The sequence below is a fragment of the Amphiprion ocellaris genome, chromosome 17 (genome assembly GCF_022539595.1).
Source record: "Amphiprion ocellaris isolate individual 3 ecotype Okinawa chromosome 17, ASM2253959v1, whole genome shotgun sequence".
NCBI lineage: Eukaryota > Metazoa > Chordata > Actinopteri > Pomacentridae > Amphiprion > Amphiprion ocellaris.
Genome location: NC_072782.1, coordinates 6,760,494 through 6,786,166, shown reverse-complemented (window position 1 = coordinate 6,786,166; position 25,673 = coordinate 6,760,494). Strand labels below are relative to the sequence as shown.

General features: G+C 39.0%; 2 protein-coding genes and 2 long non-coding RNA genes across 5 annotated transcripts; 2 read left to right on the top strand and 2 right to left on the bottom strand.

The window, feature by feature from the left end:
* Positions 1-182: 182 nt before the first annotated feature.
* Positions 183-878, bottom strand: LOC129350888 (uncharacterized). The gene is made up of 3 exons (XR_008604464.1): positions 701-878; positions 519-596; positions 183-376 (listed from the first exon to the last, which is right to left on the bottom strand). It is a non-coding gene; the product is annotated as an uncharacterized LOC129350888 (long non-coding RNA).
* A 114-nt stretch (positions 879-992) lies between these two features.
* Positions 993-1,486, bottom strand: LOC111570738 (uncharacterized). Its single transcript, XR_008604534.1, has 3 exons — positions 1,365-1,486; positions 1,170-1,274; positions 993-1,068 (listed from the first exon to the last, which is right to left on the bottom strand). It is a non-coding gene; the product is annotated as an uncharacterized LOC111570738 (long non-coding RNA).
* Positions 1,487-4,361: 2,875 nt separating this feature from the next.
* LOC111570737 (prosaposin-like) lies at positions 4,362-6,641 on the top strand. The gene is made up of 7 exons (XM_055004023.1): positions 4,362-4,367; positions 4,607-4,687; positions 5,231-5,359; positions 5,450-5,554; positions 5,642-5,719; positions 5,829-6,012; positions 6,107-6,641. Exons 1-7 carry the CDS (start codon positions 4,362-4,364, stop codon positions 6,196-6,198), a joined length of 675 nt encoding a protein of 224 aa, XP_054859998.1. The 3' UTR covers positions 6,199-6,641.
* An 11,765-nt stretch (positions 6,642-18,406) lies between these two features.
* Positions 18,407-25,651, top strand: mpx (myeloid-specific peroxidase). Of its 2 annotated transcripts, XM_023273645.3 has the most exons (17): positions 18,407-18,498; positions 18,597-18,662; positions 18,754-18,841; positions 18,995-19,170; positions 19,342-19,474; positions 19,827-19,956; positions 20,042-20,248; positions 20,335-20,692; positions 21,255-21,415; positions 21,500-21,758; positions 21,840-22,010; positions 22,099-22,336; positions 23,112-23,320; positions 23,489-23,520; positions 23,696-23,737; positions 24,209-24,292; positions 24,766-24,910. In XM_023273645.3, the coding sequence occupies exons 2-17, from the start codon at positions 18,599-18,601 to the stop codon at positions 24,772-24,774; spliced, it is 2,361 nt and encodes a 786-aa protein (XP_023129413.1). In that variant the 5' UTR covers positions 18,407-18,498; positions 18,597-18,598; the 3' UTR covers positions 24,775-24,910. The 2 variants fall into 2 exon arrangements, with proteins under 2 accessions (XP_023129413.1, XP_035805571.1); XM_035949678.2 differs by lacking the exon at positions 23,489-23,520 and having other exon boundaries at positions 24,766-25,651.
* Positions 25,652-25,673: the final 22 nt, after the last annotated feature.

Below are 25,673 nucleotides of genomic sequence, written 5' to 3'. Positions count from 1 at the left end.
TTATATCTAATGAAACTGTAAAAACCCATATATATATGTGTAATATAATAAAATAGATTGGCAGAAAAAAATGTAAAGCACAGAGGATTTTTGTCAAAAGTTTATTTTGTCCTGACTTTGTTGATTACAGTATGATTTCAACATTTATTTGATTTCAGTTTGAGATTTTCTTCTTCTCCATATTTTGTCAGGTATTATTTCCTCCATGTAGGCTACATGGGTACAATGCAAAATCATAACATAAAACACATCAAGATAATTACTCAGGGGCAGCTTCTGGGGGCATAAAATAACAAGACAGAGTTTTTCTGACTTGTAGAAAGACTTGGATCATCAGTGGGGTCATCATGAACCAGCTCACAGTCTTGGTCCTACCCTGAAAAGAGAAGTATGGAGATATGTTATATAATGCGCTTATATGTTAAATAGTGTTGTGTGTTTTATTATTTGCATTATCATATCTTCTTCAAACCACACATGGTTGCTGCTCTGTTTTGTATCATTATAATGTACTTTACCCTAGTTGGATGAAGCAAACATTCTGAGGGCATCATCATGGACGCCAGAGAACGGTGGTGAGCAGGCCTCACATTTTTCTGATAATGAGAAGACAAAATGACCAGTTACTTAAAAAAAATATGCATTATGACATTATTAAAGAAAATGACAATTTCCATGAGCGAGAACTGTGTTGACTCACCCACAAAAGCTTCCCTATGCAGTTTACACATGCGGATAGCAATGCATATGACCGTTGGTGCAGCTTCTTCCAGGAGTAAATCCACTACCTGCTTGAAGTACTTCCCAAATATCGCATCACACACTTTTCGAAGGCCGTGGGGAAGAATATGACAGGCCTTTTTTAGTGCCTCAGCCACAGTCTCCTGCAGAATGACACGTAAAGCTCACTTAGATTCCACACAGCTGGAAATGCTGTCTGTGACATCTTGTGTTTATTCATGTGGACAGTTGTTCCTTTACTGCAAGACTTACTTCAGTCCTGTCTTTCGGCAGCAAACCCTCCACTGTCCTGATGATGGTTTCGCACATAGTACACTGGATGAGCTTCTAATTAACAGAAACAGCAGAAGGAGTTAAGCACAAAACCTTTCCTCAGATAATTTAGTTTTTTTCTAATGTTTCCTTTCATTTTGTGGTACTTAACTGACATTTTCAGTTATATCTGCCTCAGGAGTCCTGGCATAGTAGCTGAGAGGCTTGTACATTTTGCTGGAGTCGCAGGCCTTCAGGGTTTCACAGACGTTTTCAGGCTGCTACAAACAAAGTGACATTTTTTGTTGACAATAGACTACTGACAGTCATCTGAAACACACAGAAAGCAAACACCACAGCCTGCTACTTACAATGAAAGTAGTAACCATCTTGATCACCAGTGGAATCATCTTCTTCACCTGCTTTTCACAGATTTTGGACAGAGAGGATGACCCAGGCAGGTCAGCACACACATGGACAAGGAGGTCCACGATCTTTTCCTGGAATAAACAAGCATATTAGCTAAACAACCAATATTTCACTTTCATTTGTTTGTCTGCTTATGTTTAGACTTGATATCAGAGACTTTTATTTCAGGACATTTTTTTTAAAGCTTATCTAGTGAATCAGCTCACTTTTGAGGTCAGATGTGCAACAGAAACTACCAATGAGATTTTATTTCAACCTTTGTTCACAGATGTAGCACCAACAAGAAAAAAAGAACCGTTAAATCACTTTACGTGGATCTATGTTTGTATTTATGGAGGGGTGGTACTCATTTTACGATTACATCTATCCTTATGCATCCATGAATGTAAACAATAAGCTTCAAATGATGAGAAGAAATTGTAACCATTTTCCAAGCAATGAAGTACAGATCACAGAAAGTACTTCACATATCACAAGTGTGTTTCAGTTTTGACTCAAAGCAACTTGGTTGAAGGTGAGCCAAGCAGACATACAGGGTTACCTGAAGTGTAACAGCAAATAAACCACCAGACAACTCTCAAACAAATACTAGATCATTAAACGATAAGTCTGGCTTATGTCAACTTGGTGTATTTCCCACTAATGTTGTGGCTCATGCTAACACTGCAGTGTTCACCTCCGTTGTAGAGATTCGGAGAAATGAGATGTGCAAAGGGCATATATCACTATGTGCCAAGGCAGGCGGCAGGTGCAGAGCATATCCTCCTGGTTTATCTGGTTTAGTCTGTTTCCCTTCAATCTTTGGCACATAACTGCAGGATTAAGATTTCCTTAAAAACAGAAATGGAAGCTTGATGAATAATGGGAGGGCATTCTTTGGTCAGATGAGACTAAAATAAATTTGTCGGGGTCAGATGGGGCCCAGCATGTTTGGCATGAACCTGAGAAAAAGGATCTGAATCGTGAGCTTTGACTCGAGTTTACAGACATGTATTGTGAATAAAAATTACACATCTACTAGGACTCCTTTGGTGTGCTTGGATTTAGTTGCTCCTTTGGATTTATCTGCTTCATTTATGGTTGAAGGACTGATACTAATGTAAAAAACTTCTACTCACTGTTTCTGTTGGATTGCTATTTTTGTTGTTTTTGAAATGCAAATCATTGATGATTATTAGGTGCTATGAGATTATATTTATTGGGCCTGCGCTACCTTCTTACATTTACACAATTACATCAGATCTATAGTGTATTCATAAGAAAAGTCCAACCACAAATAATAAAAGGGAAAACTTGATAGCAAATATTGTTCTTGGAAGACGAAATTTGGCCCTTGTAGTTGATTTGCTTTGGGTTTTCTGGAGGTTACTGCAGATCTGATTCACAAACACACCAACACTCACTGTACTGAGATGCAGAAAGAGATTTGATGGGAGCTGGTGGCATAGTGGAAAAGAGATGAAAAAACAAGGATATTGTGGTAGTGGTAAAGAGTTGTGAACACAAAAAGACCTTAATGTGGACTAATGATGATGCTGTTCATGTAAAATGGCACATGGTCGGTCAGGATTTAAATCTGTAATGAAAGAAATACTGACTGAAATGATATTTTAAACACACATATAACTACATTTGACTGCAAACTAACTATAAAGTTTGAGGTTTTCCACTCTGATTAGGGAAAACGATCATGAAACTTTTTGAACTGGAAATATCAACATTCTGTTGGATGGACACAGACATGAAGAGATAAGAGACTAGTCAACAAACAGTTTATGGTAACTTGTTGGCTCATGGTCAACTCTACCCCACGTTTCCAAAATTTGGTTGGGTGGGGACTACAGGAGGCAGGTGGACCCTCTTAAATATAAGCTGCACCCACTGTTGCCTCTATAGATCTGAGGAAGGAAGGCATTGAACTAAAAGCCTCAAAAATCAGAGGAGATGATGGCCTCATTCAAAACTGTGTTGCTTCTCTTTATTGGTCTCCAGGCCTTTGGTAAGACAGAACACATTTTATTGTTTGCAGTGTGAGGATGAATGTATCAATTAACTTGAGCGTGTAATGAAGACGACTAGTTATAGAAGATTATTGTGATTTCTAACAATAAAATTTTCCCCTGCAGCTCTGACTTCATCTGTTAAACCTGATGACATTGGGATTGACCAGGATGCCTTTAAAAAGGCAAGTCATGATTTTTTTGTCCTCTATAAAACTGTTTTCTGAGCTGGAAACTAAATTTAAAAAAAGAATAATTCTGATGGAATTAGCAGGTATGACCTGAGGTTTTACAGTGTGATGGATGTTATTTAGAATACCTTAATTAGAACTTACTCAAACATGATGTGTATTAACAAAATAAATAATTCTAAATAAACCAGCAGCTCGCCTCCAGAATCCTAACAGCACTATTTGCCTGTGACTAGTGTTGAACCTGCATTGGGTAAAACCAGCCAAATCCACTAAACTTGAGTTTAGACTCCTTAAATTTTGACTTTGAGATAGTTACAAAATCAAATTGGGGTGTGCCCTGAAAAATGTATGCTGCAACAGTCAATATCTTTTATATTAACAATGCCAAGAAATGCTATTTCAGCCACAGAGAAGGAATTACAACTCCATCATTCTACTCTTTATTACAACTTTAGTCCCACAGTGTTCACCAGCCTCTTTTCTGCCAAAGCCGTTTCAGGAAACACTAGCCAATATCAAACCAGAAAAATGTCCTCTTTTTGTTTTCTTTCACCTGTTTCCACACTGAGCTGCTGACACAGACCATAATTTTGGTAAACACCTAATTCATTTAACTGCTGATATTAGCTTCAGTTTATAGATTTTGTCAAAGAACAAAGAGAGTCCCTTATGAATCACAGCCAGTATGGACAGCGGAAAAAAATGACAGCCAAAAAGCACTTACTCTTTAAATGGAGATATTGGCATGGAAGTATCACGTAAAAGACATATCTTAAAAATGTGAACATAACCCTTAATACTGTGGTATAATATTGATTATCATCAGCAGAGGGAGACATGTTGTTAAGACAGGGAACAGAGGATAGATGCAGATAATGTAGAAATGAGCAACAAGGATCATGAATGAATGTTTGCCAAGCAGAGACACAAGAAGAATTAGACACTGAAATAGGGTTAGGTTGTTAAATTATTTGTATCATGTGACTTCAGATTCAGACTGGGGATGTCTGTCAGGACTGCACTGAAATATTTGAACTCCTAGAGGACCTGCTTTCAAATAAGCACATCCAGGTGAGTGTAAATGTTTGCTAAAATTTCAGAGAATTCCTCTTGAAATAAAAAAAATTCCACTGTTTACACAGTACATGTTCTTTTTCATGAGTCAAAACTGAAACACACTTGTGATATGTGAAGTACTTTCTGTGATCTGTACTCCATTGCTTGGAAAATGGTTACAATTTCTTCTCATCATTTGAAGCTTATTGTTTACATTCATGGATGCATAGGATAGATGTAATCGTAAAATGAGTACCACCCCTCCATAAATACAAACATAGATCCATGTAAAGTGATTTAACGGTTCTTTTTTTCTTGTTGGTGCTACATCTGTGAACAAAGGTTGAAATAAAATCTCATTGGTAGTTTCTGTTGCACATCTGACCTCAAAGATCCTCTTTCATCTGACCTGAAGAGTGAGCTGATTCACTAGATAAGCTTAAAAAAAAAAAAAAAAAGTCCTGAAATAAAAGTCTCTGATATCAAGTCTAAACATAAGCAGACAAACAAATGAAAGTGAAATATTGGTTGTTTAGCTAATATGCTTGTTTATTCCAGGAAAAGATCGTGGACCTCCTTGTCCATGTGTGTGCTGACCTGCCTGGGTCATCCTCTCTGTCCAAAATCTGTGAAAAGCAGGTGAAGAAGATGATTCCACTGGTGATCAACATGGTTACTACTTTCATTGTAAGTAGCAGGCTGTGGTGTTTGCTTTCCGTGTGTTTCAGATGACTGTCAGTAGTCTATTGTCAACAAAACATGTCACTTTGTTTGTAGCAGCCTGAAAACGTCTGTGAAACCCTGAAGGCCTGCGACTCCAGCAAAATGTACAAGCCTCTCAGCTACTATGCCAGGACCCCTGAGGCAGATATAACTGAAAATGTCAGTTAAGGGTCACAAAATGAAAGAAACTAAATTATCTGAGGAAAGGTTTTGTGCTTAACTCCTCTTGCTGTTTCTGTCATTTAGAAGTTCTTCTTGATGTGCAGCATCTGTGAAAATATCATCAGGACTGTGGAGGGTTTGCTGCCCAAAGACAGGACTGAAGTAAGTCTTGCAGTAAAGGAACAACTGTCCACATGAATAAACACAAGATGTCACAGACAGCATTTCCAGCTGTGTGGAATCTAAGTGAGCTTTACGTGTCCTTCTGCAGGAGACTGTGGCTGAGGCACTAAAAAAGGCTTGTCGTATTCTTCCCTTTGGAATTGCACAAGTATGTGATGAGATAGTTGGAAAGTACTTCAAGCAGGTAGTAGATTTACTCCTGGAACACGCTGCACCAAGGGTCATATGCATTGCTATCGACATGTGTGGACTGTTCAAGAAATCTTTTGTGGGTGAGTCAACACGAACTGATTCTCATTTTCTTTAATAATCTTGAGCAAACTCTTTTTTTTTGACTAAATGGCCATTTTGTCTTTTCATTGTCAGAAAAATGTGAGACCTGCTCACCACCATTCTCTGGCGTCCATGATGATGCCCTCAGAATGTTTGCTTCATCCAACCAAGGACCCAAACCCTAAAGGGAAAGTACATTATAATGATTTAAAATGGAGCAGAAACAAATCTTCACATTTGATGACATTCACTACATGTGGTATCAAGATGATGTGATAATTGGGATGAGTAGGTCTCTGTATGCGATGTTGAATTCTGTTTCATTCTGTTTGTTAAATTTCACAGCAAATAAGTAATAAAACATACACGTTATATAACAAATCTCCATACGACTTTCTTCAGTGTAGGACCAAGAGTGTGAGCTGGGTCATGGTGACCCCACTGATGATCCAAGTCTTTCTACAAGTCAGACAAACCTGACACTCATTCTAGTAATTTTTTCCACAAAATGCTACTGGTTTCATGTCTTGGTGTGTATGACTTTACGTCTATCTAACCAACACAGAAGAACTTACGCATGACAACATGGAGGAGATAAGGAACGCATACTGTAATCAAAATAGACTGAAAAAAGTAAACATTTGACATTCATTCTGTGATCTGTATTTTTTAAATAATATAAAATTTAAATAATATCTACAGTTTCTCCACCTGTCTTCAATATTCTGTTTTCCAACTCATAAGGACTCAGCAGTCGTTAATGTGCAATTACATAAATACATAAATTACATAAATACTCTGCACGTATTGTTTTTATTGAGATCAACTCCAAACCTGTACAGTTTCATGACTGTACGCTGCACAATTGTCACGCTATTACATTGATAAAATCTGACAGATAGACACACCTGCCTGTCAAAAAACTGGTTCGTACTACAATAGGTTTCTCCAGGAACACATTTTACCATGATGAAACATACAGACAAGCAGACTGACAAGGTGAAAACAATACCAGCGGCTAGTAATAATTATTGCTCAACAATGAGAAGCTCCTCAGTGTTGTCATTCCACTGAGGTCAGTCGCATAATAGACAAACTAATTTAGCCGTGGAGACTCTGTTGGTGACACACCTATGCAGAATAAAGTAGTGTTCAATAACCACGAAGAAGGTAGCAACAGGTGACGCAAAGACACCACAAGTAGGCGATTGGAGATGTCAAGGCACAGAGTTTCCCAGACTGAAAAGGTACAAATAATGAAGTAGAAATAATGAAGACAAACTTAGGATAAATAAAACAATATTCTTGAGAGGAAGGTTTGGTTTTCCCAAGGAGGAGGCAAACATCTGAGCAGATCACAGAAGAAAGTGGAAAGTACAGGCTGAGTTATAGAGATAGAAGTGTACTCCAAAAAGGGTTTTTCCTGCACATAGGATTTTTTTACAAATGAAACTTTAGCCAGGTCAATAAACAAATAATAAAAAGAAACTGAAAATCACTAAAACAAAGCCAAGTACACATGTGATTCCCAATTAGCCTCGCTGCATGAACATGGTTAGAATAATGATTAGCAACCTCAGAACCTTCTCAGTTTTGGACCTGGGGGCTGTATCTACCTGCACGTCTACATCGTGGCTCCACATGCAAAACAATTACCAGAGAAATTTAAAAATCTGAGGGTGAGACTTTATAAAGTGCTACCAGCACAATCAAGCTCTGATAAGCACACAGGCAAATACTTCAGACTTGGCACAGGGTTTATCAATGGAAATTGAAGATTCGCTGACAGTTTATACAGTGGGAATAACAGTGCATAATGTCAACAGATGGCATAAAAAAATGCCTGTGCTTACTCTTTGCATTAAAGAAGTCTGATGATGATATTTATAGGCATTCATATTATTACACTCCCATCTCCGTGCTTCACTGTCAGGACTATGTCTTCACTGTGGTAGTCCTGACCAGGTTAATGCTCACCACCATTCTCCAGGGTCCATGATGATGCCCTCAGAATATTTGATTCATCCAACCAAGCGCCCAAACCCTAAAGATAAAGTACATTATAATGATATAAAACAGCATCAACAAATCTTCACATTTGATAACATTCATTATGTGTGGTATCAAGATGATGGGATAACTAGGATGAGTAGGTCCCTATATGCACTGTTGAATTGTTTCATTCAATTTGTTAAATTTCACAGCAAATAAATAAAACATAATATAATATACAACAGCATATAATGTATCTCCATACTTCTTTTTTCAGGGTAGGACCAAGAGTGTGAGCTGATCCATAGTGACCCCACTGATGATCCAAGCCGTTCTAAAGGTCAGAGAAACTGTGCCTTGTAGGTTTTTTTTCCCCCACAAACTGCTACTGATATGCCAACTGCAATTAGCAGTTTGAGCTAACCTGTTTTTCTACCTATGAATTTTTGCACCATTATCAGTTTTTATTCAGTGCAGGTCTGGATGAGTCCTCACATCCATCTTCAAACTTCATTTTAATCTCAACCATCCCAATTAAAAGCCTGGCAGCTGAGTTCTGCACAGTCTAGAGTAGGGCAATACATTTTTTTTTTAACTTTAGATTCAGTTAAACGCTTTAAAATTATGTCTGATTAAATAAAAACCTGTAAAACAGTCACTGTGTCTTTAAAAGTTAAGATAGACTGTATTTTTTAAATATTTCTAAGATGATTAAAAGCAACATTGCACAAGTCTTGTGGTTTGCTTTTCAAAAGTCAGATTCCTGTCAAACCAGACACCAAGATTGTTTTACAACAGGCTTGATGTGATCCAAGAGGAACCAGCTAAAGTCAGAAACTGTTAAGCCATATGCTGTTACCTGAAAGCAAAAATAAGTCCTATGTATACTACCGTTCAAAAATTCGGGGTCACCCAAACAATTTCACACTTTTATTCATGTACTAACATAATTGCACAAGGGTTTTCTAATCATCAATTAGCCTTTCAACACCATTAGCTAACACAATGTAGCATTAGAACACAGGAGTGATGGTTGCTGGAAGTGTTCCTCTGTACCCCTATGGAGATATTTCATTAAAAATCTGCCGTTTCCAGCTAGAATAGTCATTTCCCACATTAACAATGTCTAGACTGTATTATCGTCATTGAAAAAAAAAACTGCTTTTCTTTCAAAAATAAGGACATTTCATATGCAGCCACTCCAACCCATAGGGACTCAGCAGTCACTACTTGGTTATTGCATGATTACCTAAATACTCTGCAGGTCAGACTTCGCCTATCTTTTTATTGTGAGGTCAACTTCAAACCTGTCAAATTTCATGACTGTTTGCTGCACAATTGTCATGTTATTGCATTGATAATATCTGCCAACAGATCGACACACATACAGAATGCTTGTCAAAAACTAGTTTATGCTACATTAGGTTTCTCAAGGAACACATTTTGCCATGCTTCATCCTTGGCACAGGGTTTATCAGAGGAAATCGAAGTTTGTCTGACAGTTTATACAATGAGATTGACAGTGCATAACATCAACCTCTGCAGATGGTGTCCATTCATTAGGTTCAGTTACATGCATTTTAGCAAATAGGATGTTTTGCACTGTCATTCTCACTGTGTAAGTTGTCACTGAAACTTCGATTTCCATTGATGATCCCTGTGCCACGTCTATGGAATTTGCTCATCTGTTTATCAGAGCTTGATTGACCAAGTAGTGCAAGCCGCCTCATTTTATGTGTACATCCAATTAGTGATTTGATTCTATACCTCTTTTGACATCTTTCAACAGATTTTAATTTTTCACCACTCTTCCTGTATCATTTTCCATTTTTGTCAAGTCTCACTTTCAGATTTTTTGGTGTTTCTGGCCTTTTGTTTTCCATGTGGAGCCATGATGCAGACATGCAGATAGACACAGCCCATAGGTCCACAATTCAGAAGGTTCTGGTGTTTACGGGTCATCTCTGGGGTCTGTATTCTCAATATAGTCTTTTGATTGTTTATAACAGAAAATACGCTACACGTGAACTTAGAAATAATGTAGTTGTTGAGAAGTGGATTAAATTTTGTAATAATCTGAAGCATAAGTCTTATTGAAGGTGTGCTCATTTCTGTTGTCTATTGTAGGATTTAGGACATTCCATTATGCCATGTCATGTGCTACCTCTGTATTAAAACATTTCTATGCAGTAAGTAACACTGTCCAAAGTCACATGGTGGAGGTCCATCAATCTACGGCTTCTGAAAGCAAACAAATGACAGTGTCTGGATCCTTTACAGTTTGCATATCAGCCCAACATCAGTGTCGAGGGTGCCGTCATTTACATGCTGCAGAGGGCATACACACATCTGATGCATCTGTAAGGATCCCATTCTTTGACTTCTTCAGTGCCTTCAATTCCATTCAGCTTCAACTGTTAGGGCAATAGATAGAGAAGATGAAGGTGGATCCATCACTGGTACTGTGGTGTTTGGATTACCTTTTCCTCAGACCCCAGTACGTGCCCCAACAGAACAGGGTCTCAAGCACCATCCTGAGCAGCACAGAAGCTCCACAAGAAACTGTGCTGTCTCCATTCCTGTTTACCATCTACACAGCAGATTTCCCATACAACACCAGCAGCTGCTTTCTGCAGAAATTTTCGGATGTTGTCGGCCTCATCAAAGGGGGCGAAGAGGAGGAGTATAGGGACGCAATAAACAACTTTGTGGAGTGGAGTGAACACAATCACCTCCACCTTAACATTACAAAAACAAAGGAGATAGTTGTGGATTTCAGGAGGGGCGGATGGAGGACCCAACCAACACCAGTCACCATCAGGGGCACTGAGGTGGAGGTGGTTGCCAATCACAGGTACCTTGGTGTGCAGCTTGACAGGGAACTGGACTGGAAGAGTCATATGGAGGCGGAGTACAGGAAGGGACAAGCCGACTATTTTCAGTTCAATTCAATTTTTTAATTTGAATTGAATTCAGTTAAATTCAATTAAATTCAATTTACAATTACAATCAAATTGTCTCAAGATGCTTTACAGAACCCATATGCCTGAACCCCCAAAGCAAGCCCTAAGGCAACAGTGGCAAGGAAAACATCCTTTTAACAGGGAAAAAAACCTAGAGGAGCTGATTATGAAGGCTGGTTCAGTGGTCAGGGCTGAACAACAAACGGCCCAGTAGGTGGCAGAGGCCAGAACTCTGAACAAAGTGGTTTCACTAATGACCAACCCTACACACCCACCCCACACCCTGGAGGCCATCAACAGCAGCACCTTCAGTCACAGACTGATTGCACCAATGTACAAATCTGATAGGTACAGGAAGCCTTTTATTCTAACTGCTATAAGGTTTTATAACGCACAAAAGCAACTTTCATTTTTTAGCATTTATTCATTGTTTTTATTTAACTTATTTAGTATGAAAGTTTTTTGTGGAAATGTGTGGTGTTATGTCTGGCAAAACGGGTTATTCACAATGTCGGCTATATGGATCATACTTACTCACTCTTCATACAGTCAAAATTATTAAAATGTACAGTTATAGTGAAACTCCAAACTGCACAAATCATGTACGAAGCAAAAAATAACATTTTGCCACAAAATATACAGAGATTGTGTAGGGATCGAGAAGGGGGATATCAATTAAGATATCAATACAATTACAATTGAAAATACAATTTCAGAATGAACAAAATCCATACAAACAGAAAAAGATTTTGCAATTCGTTCTTTGGGGTAAAACTCTGGAATGGTGTGGGTGAGGAGATGAAGCAATGTTCAAACATGAAACAGTTTACAAAAAAATATAAAGATAATGTTTTCACAGAATACAGGGATAAAGTGGGGTTGTTAGTAATTATTTATATCTTTAATGGTTTATTTTCTTTATTAATGTGTATTTGTAGTTGGGTCTTTTCTTTTCCTTCTGTTGTGTTTTGCTTTTGTTAGGTTCTTTTGCCTTTGTCCATTAGTATAAATATAAATGGACATATTGGTGCATATTTGTTATAAATTATGTCCACTATTATTTTATTATTGTTACTATAATTGTTTATAAGTGGTAGTATTTTGAAGAAGCAGGAAGAAGAATAGATTTACAGTCATTTGTGTAAGGAGAAGGGGTGGGATTAGATAAGCTTCGACTTCTTCCCACTCCTTGTTGAGCAAGTCGTTCATTGTCTTTTGTTTTCTTTTTATGTTGAAATGTTCAAAATAAACTTTCAGAAACATAAAGTATTTGCTGGTTAAATATTTATCCTCTAGTTATCTGAAACTCCAACTAAGACAGACACTATTTTTACATTCACCGTGATGTCCACTGTCAGACAGGTTTAACATGGTTTCTGTATCTGACTGTTTCCATGATCCCCGTTTACTGTAAAACTGTCCCGCCTCATATTGTCATGGAGAGTTTCAGTAGGCGTGATTGCACACAGCCACTTGATCGGAAGGGTTAGTTGAGGACTGAAAGTTTTTGTGTAAAAACAAAAGTCCTTTATGGTACTCTGTGTACCCACTGGTGATTTATCTTTATGACTTGTAGCTTATGGTAAAGTAAGTGGGTCATTCCAGTAAAGGAGGTTGCACGTTTCCGAGGACTGCCACTATCGGATGTGTAAACTGTAAATTAGTAAAAAATTTATTCATCTTTGTGCTCAATCTATTTTATGACAGAAAATTATGGCTCCTGCTGATCATGTGAGGAAGTACGCAGCCTTTAATAAACTCAAGGTGCAGTAAAAACAGACTGTAGAGGTGTTGATAGAGCAGCGTTATGTAACTGCCCGGTGTCACAATACACATAATACACAGAATTCCACGACACATACCGAGACTTCTTCTTCTCTCTCCGTTTCTTCCTTCTAACTTTCCACATCAGTACTTTTTCCTTTGTGTTTTCTGAACTTGTGAAATCACTTTGTTATTCTGCACACCGTTTCCTACACATTTAGTGACATAACCTGCATGTTCAACCAGTTTGTCTCTTCGAGGTAAAGTTCAGTGTGGCTAAATTGCTAACTTTAATTCGCCTACGACAGGAGATGCTAAAGATGACTGTGCTGTTTTAGGCTGAGCTGACAACAGCAATCAGCATAAAATTAAAGCTGCCAAGAAATTCCTGTTTATGCTACACATTTACCCATATAATTGGCACATTATTCTGACATACAACCAAACTTCTGTTCTGAGTCTGTGATGTTAAAATGGATGTTTGAATGTGTTAGAACTGTGACAAAATCTAGTTTAGTTTCACTTGTGAGAATAAAAACACTACAATGACAGAGCCAGCTCACATAATTTCTTTAATTAATTGACAGTAAATGAACAGTTTTAAAGATTTTATCCAGTAAGATCTGGTTCCATTTCTACAACTGGATTTAAATCAGCATTAATATGAAATGACCGCACTCCATCTTGAAATACAAGGCAAAATATATTATCATAACCCACTAAAAATGCACACCTTACTCTCCGAGCACTATCTACAATGCCCTGTCTCACTGCGCCACACGCCAGTGGGTATAAAAGCTGAGACATCTTTTAAAAATCATGAAAATTGCACCATTTATCACAACAATCTGTAAAAACAAAGAATGATCAGACTTTGTACTACTTTGACTGCTGCCGTTCAGAAAGTATCAAAATTTAAGCTTAAAATTGTCTTATTTAATCAAAACCACTTTATTCTACATCTCCTATTTTTTTTTACAAAATGACAAAAATGAACTTAAATATGCACTAGATATATTCCCTAATAAAATAAAATAGAATTCTGTGCTACTTGGTGCAGCAGTGACTCAGCTCTGACCAACAGTGACTTGACAGAATTCCAGGGACTTAATGGCTAAACTCGCCTGAACTGTAGGCTTTGTTTGCACTGAACAGGTAGGGATCTGTAAAGTATGAAAACAAATTTAAAATGTGAGTCATAAAATATTTATAGTCACCTACAAAAGTGTTGGACATGTTGATAGCAGGATTTTTTAGAAGACATTTTTTGTTTCTCTTTAGCCATGTTCGTGTTGTTTCCATAGAGGTGCAGGACTTCATACTGCAGTTTTAAAAACAAAACCCCAGTGAACAATAATGTGAAGGGAGCAAAGGATGCCCAGAGGCTGCACATGGTTCAGTCCCCAAGTACAAAGAAGTGCAATAAGACAATTTCTCCACATCATTCGATGGTTAAATGTGTGTAAACCATTATTATTAGCTGTGTGTAAATTCTGAATACGAAGTTTCTTTGTTTGCTTTTGCCAGGAGTTTTAGCAGGATCTTAAAATACTGATGTGAGGGATAGGATGAAAAAGCGGGCTGTAATTTACTGGTTTATAGACTTTTAAATGGCAAAAGAATGCTATACATACTCTGTCTTTTCAAATCAGGCTTATTCCACTTCAAGGTGCATTTTGGTTTTGTCTTTTAAAAAAAGGAAATAAAAATGAAAAAACAAGCCGTGACCTCATGTTCCTCTAATTGGTTTTCGGTTTAGCAACATATTACTGAACTTAAATAACACGGCTGCAGACCCTGCTGCTGTTTATTTAACGGCATAAAATAGCCCAGATATTTTTATGTATCTGTAAATGTATCTGGTGTCATTCAGGGTGATGGATAAAGAATTGCCAACACATTCATGTTTTATTTTTTTTATGGTGCATGTGAACCTCTACTGAGCCAACTTGTGCTCATATTTCAATCATTCATTATTTTTGCTGTCGCCGTGGTGACACAAACTCAGACAGGATGTCCATGAAATGAGAAACCTTCATTTTTGACTTGCTTTTTTGTTTTTATTCAACTCTGTCATGTTTTGTGGTTGCTGCAGAATTCATGTTATTAAAATACTGTTTTATTTTTTAATTATTAGATTTGTGCCCTCATGGATGAACTCATGACCTACTTGTCTTTTATCAGCGTTTTCAAGAATTAGGTTAATGATGTTTAAACATTTACATGGAACTGATGAAACACCCTCGGTGAGGTGTTACGATAAGACCTCCTGCATGCTGAGAACTCCTGCAGGAAGACACTGCACATTTTTGTCTCCAGCACTAAGTACACACTTCCTTGTTGTGTCCCTAGAAAGATTTGTTTCTTTGCATAGTAAGTTATTGTTATCAAAATGACTCACGCATTGTCCAAAACAGCTCTGCTTCCTGGACCAGGGGAATTACGCCAGTCCCCAACAGAACTATTGTTTTCGAGGTCGTATTTGTCAGGTGTTTTTCAATTAGAGTCTATTTTTTTGTAATTCTGCCTTATCTATCTGATTGTACAATATTGTAGCCTGATTATAAAAGCACACAGAAAAACAAGATAAAAACAGTATATGGTGAAACGTGATACCTTGCCAAACTTTGAGGTTCTCTAACGACATTTCAATCGTTGCTGTTAATTTCTGCTTTTTTTTTTTTTTTTTTAAAAACTTCCTTCAAAGAGGGATTTGGACATGACAGTGCAACTCTTCAGTTTATGTTGCAAACACAGTAAAAGTGGCTTTTTTTTCTTTAACAGCAAGCGGACAAATTAAACCCTCATTAAACTGATGGCATTTGTTAATTTTAAAATTCCTGTACATGTAGAAGAAAACAAAAACAAAAAAATCCAACATGATCATCATCAATAGTTTACAGGGACACACTTGTCAAGATATGCAAGGAATTTCTTCTTTTTCGGGGTCAGGCTTTTTATACCTTGTTTAAACACAGGATGCAACGCTTTATATGTATGTTTATTATGTGCAGCCTTTTCTTTAACTTTTTAAATCCACTGCAGAGGATGAACCAGTTCAAACTGAGTCTTCAAATAATATCGGAGGAAAGAATGTGGTGCAGGAGATGTTGTCCATAGTGTGAAATGTTTTCCAAGGTAAATTGTTGCGTTGATGCATATTTAGGAGCTTGCCAATGTGTGCTTTTCCCATTCTTTTATTTATAGTATTTTAATTTTGTTATTTTTGTAGTCTTTAGTGCAGGAGTGTCAAACTCATTTAGTTCAAGGGCCACATTCAGTCTAATTTGAGTTCAAGTGATCCAGACCAGTAAAATCAGAGTGCAATAACCAAAAAAATAACGCAAAATTTTTTCTTTATTTAGTGCAAAAAAGTACATTCTGAAAGTGTTTACATTTAAGAAATAGTTGTTGTTTTTTTTCAAAACATGAACAACCTGAAATTTGTGAAGAAAATTAAGTTAAATTTCAACAACATTATGCCTCAGTTTATCATTTACACATTACAACTTACACATCACAGAGTATACAAAGGAACAAAACATTTAGTCATCTGGAACTGAACGATATAGTATTTTACTTTATGATCAAAATGACAAATGTCAGATAAAAGACAACAAGAAGAAGACAAAATATTCCAAAAATGAGACACAAAATGACAAAAGAAAAATAAGCAATGCAGTACTTTAATTCATGATCAAAATGACAAAAAAGACAAAAACAACAAAAAGAAGACAAAATATTACAAAAAGGAAACACAAAACAACAAAAACATGAGAAAAGCAACAACCTTCAGACAAACAAAAGACAATAAACAACAAAAACAAGACAAACTGTTCCAAAATGAGACACAAAATGACAAAAGAACAATGAGCAATGTAGTATTTTACTTTATGATCAAAATGACAAAAAACAACAAAAAGAAGACAAAATATTCCAAAAATGAGACACAACACGACAAAAAACGAGAGACAAGCAACACACTTTAGACAAAAAAAAGACAACGAACGACAAAAGAACAATGAGCAATCTAGTGTTTTACTTTATGATGAAACAACTTGTCATGGTCTAGAAATGATTTTAAATGTATTAATGTCTCCTCTGTAATTTTTACACTTTAAGGGCCAGATCGGACCCTCTGATGTGCCGGTTTTGGCCCACGTGCCGCGTGTTTGACACCCCTGATTTAGTGAGCTTTGTGCTTCAGTAATATGATTCTGTCATTTACTTTATCATAGATAATTAGTTATTTGTTCCTATTCAGGCTGTTCGTTTATTTCTCATATTCCTGTTCCTTGTTTTGCCACAACCTTCCCTGACAGTGAATAGTCATTAGTCACAGGAATCTCCGCCCAAACACACACACGCTACCTGTTTCAAGTACATGTATGTTTGACTGTATGTCTGTCCTTCCTTTTCCTCATTGCACAGCCGTGTCTCACTCACAGACACAACCTATCACTTATTTACCTGTTTCTCTGTCGAACACCTTCAGTAAATACAATCTAACCTAATTCTGCCAACAAGGAACAAAATGGATTTTTGATAACTAAAGAAATAGATAAGTTCTTCTAGTTTTAGTATTCAATGCTTTTTTAAGTTTCTCATCAGGAGAAAATAAAGTGAATGGCTTTGTCTTTTCAAAAGTGTTCTGAATTTCATCAGTTTGTGTTTTGTAACCCTGTAGGCTGTAAGCCACAGTGTGACAACATCAGTGAAGTAGTGAAACAGAGAAGAAAACTGTTCAAATTCTCCTGCATGGCAACTAAATGAAAGTGATTTCTGCTCTGGAGAACAAAAATTGCAGATTTCATTTATGAGAAAGAACAGAGAAGTCACAATGCCCCTGGTTTGCATCCCCTCTCTTCCTCCTTTATTTCATATCATCACCATCCAGAGTGAAAACTACAGGTGGCTCAAGGGGAGTTTTTTTTTTTTTAATATAATATGAGCTCTCCTGAGAATATAATTGGTGAAATTATACAGCAAAAATGTAAAGTAGTGACAATGTGTGTTTTTTCCATGCATTTCTAGTTTTCTGTATCGTGGATCCTGCATAAAATCAGGCAATTAGTGACGTATAACTCATGCAAGAAAATGATTAATCACTTGTTTTGCATGCTTGTCATTCTTGGCATCACCATCGATAAGAGGCAGCGTAGCATCATAAACTTTATCTGAAAAATCACATAAACAGCATACTTTCTCGGTAGCAGCCATAAAACAAAACAAAAAACCTAACTGCGATGCTACGAGCAGGACACAGCAGCAGCTACTTTTTTTATTAGTTTTCTTATTCTTTTTATTAATATTTTTATTAATAAATTTAAAGGTGCTTCATAAATGCTGTATGTGACGTCAATAAAATATAAAAAGAAAACAAAAGGTGTATCGGATTATGCACAAGCTTCAAATTACTTAACACAACAGTGACATTATAATTGTACTGAACACACCTTATTACTTAACTACTTACAAGTAAATCCAATTGTTTATGGTGCTAGTTCTGCTTTATTGCCTTTCTGAATGACATCATTGATCCTATCAGTTGACCAGAAGCCATAACTGATCAAGAAACAAAACCTTTCCTTAAACCCAGCAAGAAGGAAGAAGGAAATGCACTTTACTAACAGTAGCTTCTGGAGGAGGGCGAGGCCTCCGCCGCCTCGACTGAATATAAAGAGGCCGATGCCGTTCGACACAGCATCACAAACTCCAGACCTCAGAGAGATTCTGAAACCTTCACAGGCATCTGCACAGACACAGGTAACAAGATTATTTCTGAGGCATCATTTCTGTGCACGCTTTTTCATAAATACGCTTAAATTTTTTTTTACAGACTTTGGTTTGATTATTTCTTTCAGAGATGCGTGTCCCTTTCCTCTTTATTCTGGGCATCTGCCTGGTGCCCACTCACTCTAAGCCTTCAGGTAGGTTGCACTCTTTCTACAGTAATTCTTATGTTTTCTTGGGTTTTTTTTAATTTCATGTTGCATTACAAATTTCTTTATTTCTTCGCAGGTGAATTTCCTGGCAGCCCTTACCTTAAGCACTGCTTTGAGGAGGCCAAGAAAATAGTTGATGATGCGTACAAATACTCCAGACAAGAGTGAGTTTATCATTTTCACGTTATTTCCCCATGAATACACAATAAAAAGAGATTCATTAAAGCAACTCCGTAGCACATTGTTTGTTATTTGTTGAACGAATGTAAGAAAATCCCCACTGTATTGTTCAACTGTGTGACTTTTTGTTCCTCCAGGAGTCTGAGGCGAGTCCGTAAAGAGGTGGTGAGTCCTCGCGACGCCCTTCGTCTCCTGAAGCAGCCTCGTGGCGACACCCGCCAAGCTGTGAGATCTGCGGACTACATGGCACAAACCCTCCGTCTGCTGCACGACAGGGTGCATCGTGTGCACAAACGCTCGCTCAACGCAACAGGTCAGACACAAAGACGACACACAGAGATTGCATTGTCTTTTGTCACGGCGTTTCCTGGTTCGGGTTGAAGGTGTGAGGTGTTCTGTTTCATAATGAGGCCACCGTGGAGCTCTTCAAAGCTGTGATTAACTGCTAGACATATGAATGAATCTGTGAAATGTGTCTTTTCAGATTTGCTCACTGAAGAAGACCTGAGAACACTTGAAAGTATAAGTGGATGTGCAGCTCGAGTCCGTCGTCCTGATTGCCGCACCACTCAGAACCTGAACAAGTACCGCACAGTGACCAGCGTCTGCAACAACCTGTAAGAGAAACACTGAAGTGTGATAAAATACAGATTTAAATGCTCATTTGACTCCTCGAGTACTTCATAATAACATACAAAGCATCTTTTATTTTACTACTTTTTCTTACAAAAAACTGTTAATCAAACCCATTTTAACATTACAAAAGACAATTGTATGGTTTATTTCCAAAAATTAATTAGCTGATTTTGTGACAAGGTGACTTTGAGAAAAAGTTCATCTTCCATTTAAAGGGAACTCTTGTGAAATTCACTTAAACATCTTAGGCCATATACCGCAGAAGATGTGTAAACTTCCCTGTGGTTTCTCAAGCGGCGTTTCCAAACATGACCATCTTTGGTTTGCTTTCAGACAAAACCCTCGCCTAGGAGCCTCCAACACCCCCTTCACCCGCTGGCTGGGTCCTGAGTATGACGACGGCATCTCTGAACCGAAAGGATGGGACCAAAACCGAACGTTCAACAACTTCCTGCTCCCACTGGTACGACTTCAGGATGCCAGACACTGGTTATTATGTAGAAATGCTGATTTGTGATTGAGACTTTACGACCGTCTTTCATTCTCAGGTGCGTCAGGTGTCCAACAACATCCTCAGCACGACGGATGCAGGCGTGGTCAACGACACCGAGTTCACCCACATGGTGACCCTGTTCGGGCAGTGGAACGACCACGACCTCACCTTCACTCCCTTCTCGCCCAGCATCAGATCCTTCAGCAACGGTGTGAACTGTATGGAGAGCTGCGAACGCACCGAGCCGTGCATCCCCATCCCGGTTGGTGTCAAACGCTGAGACATCGTTTTCAATCTCTACCTTTACTTCTGTCTCTCTCATTCACATCCTGTCTTTTCTGCCAACAGATTCCCCCTCGTGACCCTCGCCTGTCCAACGAGGAATGCATCCCATCCTTCAGATCCGCCCCTGCTTGTGGAACCGGATTCTCGGCCTACAATTTCGGCGGCGAGCCCAACAAGAGGGAGCAGGTCAACGCTCTGACGGCCTTCCTGGACCTCAGCCAGGTGTACGGCTCTGAGGACAAGCTGGCCCTGTTCCTTCGCAACCTGACCGACGATGGCGGCCTGCTGCGCGTCAACACAGAGTTCAGAGACAACGGCTTCGAGCTGCTGCCCTTCAGCCCCATGAAGTCAGAAATGTGTGCTACTCGCGCGAGGGTCACCAACGACACCAACGCCAGGGAGGTTCCTTGCTTCATTGCAGGTTAATCACCTCTCAAATCAACTGATTAGTACTGCTTTTTAGATAAGCGATAAGCCAGAGGAGTAGTAATAAGAATTTGGGGCTGCCAGGTTGTGGTAACACTTAGAAAGTTTAAAGTACTTCATGTATGTCAACATCTGTAATTCCTATTGGATAGGAATAACTAGATGCTGTAAAGTATGTAATGAATGATAATATAATGATACTTAGTTAAAATAATGTCAGATGTGGCTTCATAGATGAAGTTACAATTGTTTAAAAATAAATAATCACATTAGAGTTTGTATCATTGGATCATAATCCTAACGAGCCATCAGGTCTGCAGTTATAAATCTCAAAAAAACCATGAAGATGGTTTTCATTCTCAACATTTCTAATGAAGAATTCAGGATATTAAAAACATATTTAATTAAATATTTGAAAAGAAAACAAAGAAAGTTCAAATGTTCTTAATATTTCAGGTCATTACTGACCAATAAAGCATTATTAAATCATTTTTGGTTCCAAACATATAACCCTGAACATGAAATGAACACTTGCTTGCTTGGTTTCTGTCTCTAAGGTGACGGTCGCGTGGACGAGAACATCGCTCTGACGTCTCTTCACACGCTGTTCATGCGTGAACACAACCGTCTGGCTCGTGAGCTGAAGAGGCTGAACCCACACTGGGACAGTGAGACGCTCTACCAAGAGGCCCGAAAGATCATGGGTGCTTACACACAGGTAGCTGAACCTGACAGTCGGTCTGCAGTCGTATTTAGACCTCCACAGACGTTCGCTCACATTAAACCTCTTTGTGTCTATCAGGTGTTTGTGTTCAGAGACTACCTGCCTCACATTGTGGGTGATGTTGCGATGCGCACAGTGCTCGGCCGTTACCCCGGCTACAACCCTAACGTGGACCCCAGCATCGCCAACGTCTTTGCAACAGCAGCCTACCGCTTCGCCCACTTGGCCATTCAGCCAGTCTTAGGCCGTCTGGATGCAAACTACAGGGAGAGCCCTCAGTTCCCCAGCGTCCCCCTGTTCAAGGCCTTCTTTACTCCCTGGAGAATTGTCTTTGAGGGTGAGTTGAACTGAGAAAAACGCAGCCACCTTTCTATTGTGCCTGGAACATTCAGTCCAATTCTTCCTTCTCTGTCTGCAGGTGGAATTGACCCTCTGCTGCGTGGTCTGGTCGGCCGTCCTGCTAAGCTCAACACCCAGGATCACATGATGGTGGACGCTCTGAGAGAGAGGCTGTTCCAGTTCGTGGAGCATCTGGCCTTGGATCTGGCCGCTCTCAACATGCAGAGAGGACGAGACCACGGCATTCCTGGTACATCCCTCACTCACTTTCACCCTGTTTTCTTCCAGTGTGTCATCACTTTCACAACTTTCATGTATTAACACATTTCCATCTTTAGGCTACAACGCCTGGCGTAAGTTCTGTAACCTGAGTCAGCCCAGAAACGAGGCCCAGCTGGGCCAGGTTCTGGGCAACAGGGACCTGGCTCGCAGGCTGCTGCAGCTCTACGGGACTCCCGACAACATCGATATCTGGCTGGGAGGTGTGGCCGAGCCGTTTGTCCAGGGCGGCCGGGTGGGGCCGCTGTTCTCCTGCCTCATCGCAACCCAGTTCCAGAAGATCCGTCAGGGTGACAGGTCAGTATCAGTCACAGGACAATGGAAGTGCAATGAAATGAAACAGCAATCCTGTAAGTGCATTTACACAATCAGAGAACAATTTCTTAAAAAAAAATAAAATAAAATACAGTAAGAAATGTGCAAAATCCAGATGTCCAGAAGATGTGGAATGAAGGTAGGGTTGTAAACGCTCACAGGGTCTAAGAATCAGACCAATTCCTGGGTAGGTTTTCTGTGGGTCAGACGAGGAAGAATCTGGGGTGCCGATGAAATCACAATGTGAACGAAAACCTCCTTAAACACTGTTCATTTTTGACAGTTTGGTCAATATTTGTGCAATACTTCTGTCAGTGAAATAGGAAATGCTCTTTTAAGATGCATTTTATATTAAATTTTTTGCACAGTTACTTTTTTAATGTTGAATACAATCTTTTTAATTTTCCCCTCATGGTTATTGTTGTTGGGATAGCTTATCTGATGTATTAGGAACATTATAGAACTGTAACTGATGTAACACACCTGTTCAGTAAATACCATTATATACACTATTTATAGTGGACAAGAGGGTCTCAAAAGATGTATGTTTTTAGAAAAACAGGTGAAATCTGTGTTGCTTTTGAGATTATAGGTAAATACTAAGCACTTCCATTCATTTTGATTCTTTTTAAATTTAATGTTATGTCATGAAACGAAACCTCATATGCAGACTCTATGTACACTGCCCCAAAATTCTGCGTTTCAGATACTGTTTTTGTTGACACTAATTTGTTCCTTTCCCCTCTCAAACTCTCAGGCTGTGGTACCAGAACCCGGGCGTCTTCACCCCGAGGCAGCGATCCGTTCTGTCCTCCGCCAGGTTGTCCAGGATCATCTGCGATAACACCGGCATCAACTCCGTCCCCATCGACGCCTTCAGTGTCGTCTCAAACAGGAACCGCCTCGTCCGGTGCTCATCACTCCCTCGCCTGGACCTGTCGGCCTGGAGGGAGAGGCCCTGCTTTGGTAAAAAATAAAACAAAACACACACTGGAGCTGACTTTTTTTAACCACGGGGGGAACTCTCAGATCATACTGTGTTTTTCATTCTGAACTTAACGTGGTGTTGTGTTTTTCTTCTCTAACCCTATTTCACTCTAAACTCCTCTTCGTTTGTGGTGTTTAATCTTGCAGGCGGCTGTAAAGCGGCAGTCAGTGAAAGAGAGGTCGGTGTTAACCACTAACATGTAGTGGTCACATTTTAAACACACATTAATATTCTGTAACACCTGTTTCTTTTAACTATTTGGCATATTGGTGGAGGTGGTCTTTATGCCAAATGCATCTATTCATAATTTACTGATATGAGCACATTTTCATTAAATTCTTGTTCAAACACAGGATATGGATCAGGAGGACTCTCTGAGTTCCCAGGAGAACCAGGTATTTGCTCGTTTATCTCATGATCTCACTTTTGTTCATCCTGTTCATACATTTGAATGTCTTCCCAGTAGCTTTATCATTTAATTAATATCAAATCTTATATTAAGAACAGGATAATGTTGCTAAATTGTAAAAATACTTCATTCTGAAGGTCTAAGTTAAAGAGTAATTGAAAAAACTAAAAGAAACTTAATCTGGAAACAGCAGGATTTAAAATCAGCGCCCCGCTGACCTCTGGATAAAATGTTTCCAGAGATGTCTATACATGTGTAGTTTGTTATTTTAAGTGGAGGATTGGTGAAAAACTGTCAACTCCTTCCAAACAGCTGTTGGTTAGAATTTTTTGCCGTTTTGGTGAAGTTGGTCCTCACATTAATAGAAACCATTTAAAGATTACTGATACAAGCACAAACATTTGTAAAAATTAATGTTAAATTATGAAACTTAATTTAGTGTCTGTGTCTTCTTTAGATTCCGGAGCTGGACCCATTGGACTACCAGGGCCCCGAGGGCCCCGAGGACCCCGAGGACCAAGAGGACAACGAGGTCGTCGAGGTAGCTTACTCACTTATCTTTATCTCGTCTTTTTCAACACCGTTTACAAATGTGGTCTTTGAAATAACTCATCAGACAGACACATTACATATCAGATGGTTTTAGAAAGAACATGATAGTAGCGCTGGTTTAGGGTTAGGGTTGGCCAGACTCCAAGGCTTTCTGAGTTATTTAATATAAAGTAGTATGTGAGTCAAGTGTGGATTTATCGCATGTCAACAGGTTTACTACAATAGCTTTAGAAATAACTTTCAATTTCAAAACTGCAAAAATGTCAACTATAATACCTGTTAACTATGATACATAAAGTCCCACAATTATATATTCACTCATGTTCTAGTTTATGCAGAAAAGTAGGTAATGCACAGTACAAAGTATTCATAGTTCACAGAATGAGTAACTAGACCGTTCCAGACAATAGGAGCTTTCTTCTTCCAGCATCCTGAGTTAACTTCTGTTTTCGTCCCCTGCAGGTCGTGTAGGACCCCGTGGCCTCAGAGGCCCTCCTGGACCAGCACTCAACATCGGTGCCATTCAGACCCAGTCCGCTTTCATGGTCCGCCTGGGCGACAGCAACACATCTTCAGAGCGAATCATTCATTTCCGTCAGGTCGTCTACAACGAACAGAACCACTACAGCTCGCAGACAGGCCGGTTCACGTGCGTCATCCCTGGTGTGTATCAGTTCAGCTTCCTCTGCTCGTCCCCCGCCGCTGCAACAAACGTTGAGCTGAAGCAGAACGACCGGCTGGTGCAGCGCAGCGTCAACATCTACCGGGGAGGGCACCACCTGTCAACAGGAGACGCTGTTCTCTGGCTGAAAACAGGAGACCAGATGTGGCTGGAAGCTGCCAATGGGACCATGGGTCTGAGCCCCAAAAGCTTCTTCTCAGGACACCTGGTCTTCGCTGTGAACACAAACACTTCCTCTCCTGCCTGAACTGCCACTTTCCTGAACACCAGTAGTTTGTCTGCTTTACGATCTGTCTTCATTCCTCTGCTTCTGCACTGAACTTCACCATACTGTAATTTCATTTGTGTTTTTCTTTTGAAACCAGACAAGGGCACATCATGCACAGTACACATGTTTTATATTTTAATGACAGGTGAACAAATCATAGCCTAATGAGCATTGATTGTGATTGCAGCCAATTTGTTGAACTCTGTTACAGCATGCAGTCTGTTGAAGTGAACATTTTGTTGATGGGATTCACCAGTATTATTATGAAACGTTTATGCACTGATGAAATGTAAACGTGCCTTGAAAATGTTGTGTTGTGCTTTGTCTGCAAAGCTTGTTTTACTGCGACTTTCTTGTGTTTTATTTTGCATTCAATAAAATAACTGAGCTGCAATGAACACTGTGTTTATGGTTTCTAAT

Bases quoted from the DNA above. Each gene is read 5' to 3' on its own strand.
- LOC111570737 (XM_055004023.1), top strand. The intron at 4,688-5,230 runs GTGAGTGTAAAT...TGTTTATTCCAG, and splicing joins TTTCAAATAAGCACATCCAG to GAAAAGATCGTGGACCTCCT. The intron at 5,720-5,828 runs GTAAGTCTTGCA...GTCCTTCTGCAG, and splicing joins TGCCCAAAGACAGGACTGAA to GAGACTGTGGCTGAGGCACT.
- mpx (XM_035949678.2), top strand. From the start codon at position 18,599: ATGCGTGTCCCTTTCCTCTTTATTCTGGGCATCTGCCTGGTGCCCACT. The intron at 18,663-18,753 runs GTAGGTTGCACT...ATTTCTTCGCAG, and splicing joins CACTCACTCTAAGCCTTCAG to GTGAATTTCCTGGCAGCCCT. The intron at 19,171-19,341 runs GTCAGACACAAA...GTGTCTTTTCAG, and splicing joins ACGCTCGCTCAACGCAACAG to ATTTGCTCACTGAAGAAGAC.